The sequence below is a fragment of the Chanodichthys erythropterus genome, chromosome 18, assembly GCF_024489055.1.
Source record: "Chanodichthys erythropterus isolate Z2021 chromosome 18, ASM2448905v1, whole genome shotgun sequence".
Taxonomy (NCBI): Eukaryota; Metazoa; Chordata; class Actinopteri; order Cypriniformes; family Xenocyprididae; genus Chanodichthys; species Chanodichthys erythropterus.
In genome coordinates, this window is record NC_090238.1 from 2,615,309 (window position 1) to 2,624,403 (window position 9,095).

Below are 9,095 nucleotides of genomic sequence, written 5' to 3' on the forward strand. Positions count from 1 at the left end.
TTTATCATGAAAGATAAATACGAAAGAACCGGCAAACAAATCCAGGTGTGCTGGAAAAGCTTAACCAGAAGCACACAGACTGTATGTGAGTTCATCATTTGTGCTGTGCATATGTGAATGATGCAGTAAAAATAACCACAATTCCTATAATCAGAATAATGAAAATGGCATGTAAACTAAAGTGAAAAGGTTTGCTCATGTCATGTAAACTTTTAACCGCAATTAAGTCCTTATTCTGATCAAAAATAGTCACATTATTGTTGCACATGCAAATGTAGTCAATGCTGCAAGTGAAACACATACCTGCTGTCCCAGCTTACGCACTGTAAACCAGTGCTCCTTATAGTTACATATAAAGGCCTTCTCGTGTCTGAAAGCAAACATGAAGAGGATGAACGTCATACAGCGGATAACAGGACGGATGCTGAAGCTGTTAGAAGGCTTACATGGGATCAATCCGTAACTGCTGGTACTCTCTGCTGTTGAACAGAATGATCTCCAAACCCCAAACCCCCAGTGCGTTACTGATCACCTGCAAAACACAGCGCATCTCTACTCACTGCGGCAAAAAACAGTCCACACGTGACGTCTGAAACACTCAAACAGGGACAGCGGGACGTGATTTTCTCAGTGAAGATTGTGAAAGTGTCTCTATGTATAAAATGAGAGGGACTGAAGATGCACAATGAAAAGGAAAGCGAAATTAAAGATTATAGAGCTGCACGATTATATGTTAAAAGATCACAACCTCGATTCAAATACACATGCAACCTTATTCCTAAATGACAATGATTCGCCAATCAATGGACAAGTATGATACAGCAAACAATCAGATCTGTATTGGTGCTGCCGCTGATTCAGAGAGAGCCGTTGTCATGAGTAGGTATGAAACACAAACAGTCTTTTTAACCACACAGTATAATTTCTGTGTATTAATTATTCAAATGATCATAGAGGTACCGGGATAAAAGTTTGGATATAAACACTGATGTCTACAAAATAGATCAAAATAGAGTAAATCTTTTGAAAGTAATTTGATGCTTCAATTACATTGTTACACCAGTAGGTGGTGATAAGTGACTGTTAAAATAATGTAGTGTCATTGAATCATTCATTCAAAAGGTTTGTTCAAAAACACAGATTCATCCAGAAATGGTGCAAGTGAAGTCTTTATGAGTGAGTCATTGAAATGTTCATTCAAGAGATTCGTTCAAAAACGCTGATTCATCCAGAAATGGTACAAGTGAAGTTCTTATGAGCGAGTCATTGAAATGTTTATTCAAGAGATTCATTCAAAAACGCTGACTCACCCAATAATGAAGCAAGTGAAGTCTTTTTGAGTGAGCTATTGAAGCATTCATTCAAGAGATTCATTCAAAAACGCTGATTCATCCAGTAATGGAGCTAGTGAAGTCTTTATGAGTGAGTCATTGAAATGTTCATTCAAGAGATTCGTTCAAAAATGCTGATTCATCCAGAAATGGTACAAGTGAAGTCTTTTTGAGTGAGCTATTGAAGCATTCATTCAAGAGATTCATTCAAAAACGCTGATTCATCCAGTAATGAAGCAAGTGAAGTCATTATGAGTGAGTCATTGAAGCGTTCATTCAAGGGATTTGTTTAAAAACGCTGATTCATCCAGTAATGAAGCAAGTGAAGTCATTATGAGTGAGTCATTGAAGCGTTCATTCAAGGGATTTGTTTAAAAATGCTGATTCATCCAGTAATGAAGCAAGTGAAGTCTTTATGAGTGAGTCATTGAAGCATTCATTCAAGCGATTTGTTCAAAAATGTTGAATCATACAGTAATGAAGCAAGTGAAGTCTTTATGAGTTAGTTATTGTAGCATTCATTCAAGGGATTCGTTAAAAAAAAAACAAAAAAAAAAAACACTGATTCATCCAGTAATGAAGCAAGTGAATTCTTTATGAATGAGTTACTGAAGCATTCATTTATGAGATTTGTTCAAAAACGCTGAATCATACACTAATGAAGCAAGTGAATTCTTTATGAGTGAGTCACTAAAGCAATCATACAAGAGATTCATTCAAAAACACAGATTCATCTAGTAATGAAGCAAGTGAATTCTTTATGAGTGAGTCATTGAAGCATTCATTCAAGAGATTCATTCAAAAACGCTGATTCACCCAATAATGAAGCAAGCGAAGTCTTTATGAATGAGTCATTAAATAGGGTGACCAGATTTCTCAGAGTGGAATACGGTACAGACACAGAACCCACAGACCCACAACACCTACTGCACACATACAAGTATTTACACTTAATACTATTGTTAGCTATGTAAAAAAATAAAAGTAGACTTACATAAAATTGCAGATCAGTGGGAACAAGATGGTGCAACAGCATCATTCACTGTTGCTGTTTTGTATTTTTCACTGGAACCAATTTTTGGCAGCGTGCGCTTGTCTTTCAAGAGTTTATCATAAAATGCGGAGCAGTCCAGTCCGAAATTAATTCGTACGAAAAGCATTGCCTTCATTGTTGTTACACTCTGTCGAGATCTGTTCTCTTTTGAGAAATTTAAACTCTTTTTGAAGATCGACGTTAAATGTACACGCACGCTTCTTTGACATCTTTGCACCTGAGGCAAGCTTATCCGTCCTCCCATCTCATATACTGTACACTTAACTGTGACGTCAGATTCCGCCTTCACTAACTGCACGTTGATTAAGGGAATTGTGATTGGATGGAATTGTCCTTCTGCCTTCTCTTATTGGATGGAATTTTTTTTTTTCTCTAAAATATACTATGAGTTCATTTGCTAGTTTTATTAGGTTATTCCGTATGAGAGGAGTACTCACGCTATCACTCAGCAAAAAAAAAAAAAAAAAAAAAAAATTATATATATATATATATATATATATATATATATATATATATATATATATATATTAACGATGAAATACGGGACAAAACATGATTTTTTCATAATAAGTCGGGACACTAAAATTTGAGTTGAAATACGGGACTGTCCCGGGAAAAACGGGACGTCTGGTCACCCTATCATTAAAGCATGCATTTAAGAGATAAATTCAAAAACAATGATTCGCCCAATAATGAAGCAAGTGAAGTCTTTATGATTGAGTCATTGAAGCATTCATTCAAGGGATTCATTCAAAAATGTTGATTCACCCAGTAATGAAGCAAGTGAAGTCTTTTTGAGTGAGTCATTGAAGCATTCATTAAAGAGATTCATTCAAAAACGTTGATTCATCCAATAATGAAGCAAGTGAATTCTTTATGAGTGAGTTATTGAAGCATTCAGTTAAGAGATTCATTCAAAAAAACTGATTCATCCAATAATGAAGCAAGTGAAGTCTTTATGATTGAGTCATTGAAGCATTCATTCAAGGGATTCATTCAAAAATGTTGATTCACCCAGTAATGAAGCAAGTGAAGTCTTTTTGAGTGAGTTATTGAAGCATTCATTAAAGAGATTCATTCAAAAACGCTGATTCATCCAATAATGAAGCAAGTGAATTCTTTATGAGTGAGTTATTGAAGCATTCAGTTAAGAGATTCATTCAAAAAAACTGATTCATCCAATAATGAAGCAAGTGAAGTCTTTATGATTGAGTCATTGAAGCATTCATTCAAGGGATTCATTCAAAAATGTTGATTCACCCAATAATGAAGCAAGTGAAGTCTTTATGAGTGAGTTATTGAAGCATTCAGTTAAGATTCATTCAAAAAAAGCTGATTCATCCAGTAATAAAGCAAGTGAATTCTTTATGAGTGAGTTATTGAAGCATTCATTAAAAAGATTCATTCAAAAACACAGATTCATCCAATAATGAAGCAAGTGAATTCTTTATGAGTGAGTCACTAAAGCAATCATTCAAGAGATTCATTCAAAAACACAGATTCATCTAGTAATAAAGCAAGTGAATTCTTTATGAGTGAGTTATTGAAGCATCCATTTAAGAGATTCATTAAAAAAAAATGCTGATTCATGCAGTAATAAAGCAAGTGAAGTCTTTATGAGTGAGTCATTGAAATATTCTTTCAAGGGATTCATTCAAAAATGTTGATTCATCCAATAATGAAGCAAGTGAATTATTTATGAGTGAGTCATTGAAGCATTCATTCAAGAGATTCATTCAAAAACGCTGATTCATCCAATAATGAAGCAAGTGAAGTAGGGCTGCAACAAATGATTATTTTGATAATCAATTAATCTATGATTATTAGAACGGTTAATCGACTAATCATCGATTATTGCACTGATTAATCAGTAAGCTTTGTTCGATTATTCTACTTTAGCAATTACTTAAAATATTGAGTTATACTGTACTTTAACTAGTAAATAAAACAAGGAAATCACTTCAGCTTTTAAAAGTGTATTTTTAATAATTTTCAAGCCAGCTGAATAGACCAATATCCTTCAGGTTAAAAAAAAATATAATGTAATTATGTGGGTTTTTTTTGAAAAATGAAACAACAACATACATACACACACATATTATAATATATATATATATATTATAATATGTGTGTGTATGTATGTTGTTGTTTCATTTTCAGCATCGTTACTCCAGTCTTCAGTGTCACATGATCCTTCAGAAATCATTCTAATATGCTGATTTGCTGCTCAATAAACATTATTATTATTTTCAATGTTGAAAACAGTTGTGTACTTTCATTCCTTGATGAATAGAAAGTTCAAAAGAACAGCATTTATCTGAAATACAAAGCTTCTGTAGCATTATACACTACCGTTCAAAAGCTTGGGGTCAGTAAGAATTTTTATTTTTATTATTTTGAAAAGAAATTAAAGAAATGAATACTTTTATTCAGCAAGGATGCATTAAATCAATCAAAAGTGGCAGTAAAGACATTTATAAAAAAAAAGATTAGATTTCAGATAAACACTGTTCTTTTGAACTTTCTATTCATCAAATAATCCTGAAAAAAAATATTGTACACAAATATTTTGTACAATTGTACACATTAAATGTTTCTTGAGCAGCAGATCAGCATATTAGAATGATTTCTGAAGGATCATGTGACACTGAAGACTGGAGTAATGATGCTGAAAATTCAGCTTTGCAATCACAGGAATAAATTACTTTGTGAAATATATTCAAATAGAAAACAGTTATTTTAAATTGTAATAATATTTCACAATATTACTGTTTTTACTGTATTTTTAATTAAATAAATGTAGCCTTGGCGAGCAGACGAAACTTCTTTTAAAAACATTAAAAATCTTAGTGGTTCCAAACTTTTGGACTGGACTGGACTGGACTGTATATATATATATATATATATACACACACGCACACACAAACTATCGAGTTTATGGTCATTGAATGGCTTTCCTGAGGTAAATGTTACATTTTGTGTGATATATTTGTTTGCAAGTTTTATTGACTTCTTTCTGCGGTTAAAACTCTGATTAAGTGATTACAATAGAGATGGATTAATTGCACTAAGTACTTTTTGATGTTCATTCATGTTTATTTCGCGCTGTAATAGAGAGGAATAGGTTCACATGCCGCTTGAACCGAGGAGTTACAGCGATCTGCCACACAACGTTAAATAGCGTCACCACCACAAGTATTGATTGAATTCCGTAGTAATATTGACTGAATTTAAAAGCTTAGACTTAGTTTTATATCAAAAGTAACCTGATCTGTCGGCGCGTTGTCTGTGTCCTCTTTGCTCTGAGATGCATCTTTCACTGTGTGAGAAAATGGATGTGTGGCGTGAGAACAGTGAGTCTGAATGAGAGTTGGTGGCCCTGCATGACAGTATTCTGTAGTTCTGCTAAACGTCATGTTTGTTATGTTTATATGTTATGTTAATCTCCCACATTTCACGAGTTCGACTTCGTTTGCACTATGCTCTCCAAAGCGCTGACTTCTTTTATTGGATTGGAAATGGGAGGGCTGCATTACAGTATTGCGCTACAGCACCCCACTGGTTACACCGCATTATTGCAGGCCCTTCAAATATGAGATCAAGAGACTATTCGACAACAAAAATATTTGTCGACAATTTTTTATTGTCGACGTTGTCGATGATTTAGACTAATCGTTTCAACCCTAAAGTGAAGTCTTTATGAGTGAGTCATTGAAGCATTCATTCAAGGGATTCATTCAAAAATATTGATTCACCCAATAATGAAGCAAGTGAATTCTTTATGAGCGAGTTATTGAAGCATTCATTTAAGAGATTCATTCAAAAAAAACCAAACAAAAAAAACAAAAAAACAATGCTGATTCATCCAGTAATGGAGCAAGTGAAGTCTTTATGAGCGAGTCACTGAATCATTAGGTGTGTTCGACTTGAAGCGGCGCTGCTCAGGCTGATCGATACATGACATCAAAGAACAGCGAGATCGATTAGAGAGCAGACGGCTCCGTGTGTTTTTGAGTCGTTCTCGCGGTACTTTGATGCCACACATCAATCGGTCTGTCATAAGTCTTTATGAGTGAGTCACTGAACCATTAATTACACCAATTTTATATATTATAATTAATTAAATTATAAATAGACTGCAGCAAATAAAATTGTCAGAACCTCTAGTAAATGTTTTGTTCTCTATTCACAATCGTGCAGCTCTAAAAGATTATAAAGACAAACATTTTTTAGACAATCATGCACAAGAAGACTAAGAACATGAATTAAGAAAGAGTGGGATGTGATTTCAACTACAACACTCTTAAAAATAAAGCTTCCTAAAGGGGGTTTTCACAGTGATGCCATAGAAGAATCATTTTTTAGTTCCCTTTTAATGAATGATTCTTAAAAATAAGAATTTTTTCAAAGTGTGAAGAACATTTTAATAATCTAAAGCACAATTTTTACACCATAAAGAACCTTTTGTACAATTAAAAAAGGAGCTTAAACATGGAACCATCAATGCCAATAAAGCCTTTCTTTTAAATGAAGAGCTCAGAAACTGCAGTATTGTGCCTCAGATGTGACTCACTTGAATGGAAAAGAAGCCGCTGTCATCCATGTTTCCCGACGGTTGCTAAAGATGGCAGAACACAAAGGTATTACGAGTATATCAGAGACACTTGAGCAGTGAACGGAGGCGTGTGTGGGCCAGCGCACCTGCAGGAAGGTCCTGTACTCTTCCGTCTGGACGCCTCCCTCAGCCATGCGCATGCGCTCCTCCTCGTCCAGCTGGTGCGCGATGGATGACAGCTCCACCGGACTGAAGTACTCGCCCTGCAGGAGGTTGTTCAAGCAGTGCTGTGCACACAGAGAGCCCTCTTGCTGAAAAACACACACAAACACGTCAACGACAATGTCTGATATCACCGTCTATACATGCCACAGACCCCAAATACGGTCATCCTCATGTGAGCCCATCCTCAAATTTAAATGGCAGCTATATATTTCCATATAAAGACCTAATTAATACTGTGAAAAAAATAATAATATACATTTGCAAAACATTTAGTTTCTATTACATCATTGCGGGGGTTTTCTACTGTACTGTTAGATGTATTTTGTTTTTAGTTAATTATTTTATTCAAATGTATAAATTGATTATTAATTTATTTATTTAAATCAAATTTCATGTATTTTAAATCAATAATTTCGTTTAACCTTATTTTTAATGTATGTATTTTTTCACATTTTACACTCCTTTTGTTATTTTAATGAAGTTTTATTTATTTATCTATATTTTTTTAATTATTAATAAATTATAATAAAATGTATATAACATGCATTGATTTATTTAAATCAAATTTTAGTTATTACATTGTGATTTTCTACTCACTGTAGTACTGAAGTTAGATGTGTTTTATTTGTTTCTTTTTATCAAATTATTTTAATCACAAATTTATTATTTATTTATTTAAATCATTTTTTATTTTAATTAATTAATTTTAGTTGTCATTTTTTATTTATACACCAATTAAATAAATACATGAAAAATTATTATTATTTTTTTATTATTTTAATGAGGTTTTATATTTTGTTTTATCAAATACAATTATTTTTATTTAAATCAAACTGTATTTATTTATTTTAATAAAATTTACTAATTTATTTATTTAAAAAAATAATTTATTTATTTAATTACTTAGTTTAATCTTATTTTAGATTTATACATTCAATTTTTCCTTTATTTTAATCATGTTTATTTTTTGTTTTTATTAAATATAATTATTTTAATTTAAATAAAATTGTATTGATTTTATTATTTTATCAAATGCACTCATTTATTATTTAAATATTTTAACCAATTTATTTACTTCATCTAATCTTATTTTATTTATGCACTACTTTTCCATTTTTATTTATTTTAATCCAGTTTTATTTATTTATTTGGTTTCTTCAATTAATTTTAATTTAAATCAAATTTAATTTATTTTAATCAAATTTACTCATTTAAATCATTAATTTAAATCATTTAAATGCTTTATACAATTTAACTATTTATTTATCTGATATATTATTTTTTTATTTAAATAAACATTTAAATTATAATAATTAATATTTTATTTTAAAAAATGTATTTAGTTTGTTAAGTGTTTTTTATTTATATTTTTTACACTGTTTTCCTCTGAACTTTCCCAGCACTCCTCTGAGGCCCCTGGACACCAGATTACTGTGCTCATTTACAGTGTTAAGAGTTATTCCAGTAAAACTGTGACTTCAGAAATGAAACCACTGAGAGCTCATCCCATAACAATCTGTAGTCAAATGAATCAAACACAGTGAGGTGATGCTCTCAGATTACAGCAGCAGTCGTGTGATATTTACTCAGAACTGCGGGAACGGTAATAAAGTACCATGGTAAATGTTTGATAATGTAGTTACTGTGATGCTTATAGAAACATAATTATCTAATAATTATCTGTGAGAATAATGAAGGCGACTCTTGACAGTAAACAAACGCCTCATTTCAGACCGCTGACAGTCGATAAAAGTACATAAACGCCTCATATAAACCCGTCTGAGAATAAGAGGATACACGGACAAATCCATTATATGTCGGGTGAAGCACATGTGTGGAATATAAATATAATTCATAAATATATTTCGCTAAAAAGCGATTCTTACTTTTTCGTGGAAAATAGACTCCATGTTTGAAAGTGTGAATGACG

General features: G+C 32.2%; 1 protein-coding gene across 3 annotated transcripts in view; it reads right to left on the minus strand.

The window, feature by feature from the left end:
• atxn3 (ataxin 3) overlaps positions 1–9,095 on the minus strand; it is a 21,087-nt gene extending 11,992 nt beyond the window's left edge. For all 3 annotated transcript variants that reach the window (XM_067367195.1, XM_067367194.1, XM_067367193.1), the window contains exons 1-5: positions 9,052–9,095; positions 7,087–7,251; positions 6,959–7,003; positions 447–532; positions 304–370 (exon numbers count right to left, since the gene is read on the minus strand). In XM_067367195.1, coding sequence (XP_067223296.1) covers positions 304–370; positions 447–532; positions 6,959–7,003; positions 7,087–7,251; positions 9,052–9,075 — 387 coding nt within the window. In that variant the 5' untranslated portion in view covers positions 9,076–9,095. The remainder of the gene's footprint in view (positions 1–303; positions 371–446; positions 533–6,958; positions 7,004–7,086; positions 7,252–9,051) is intronic.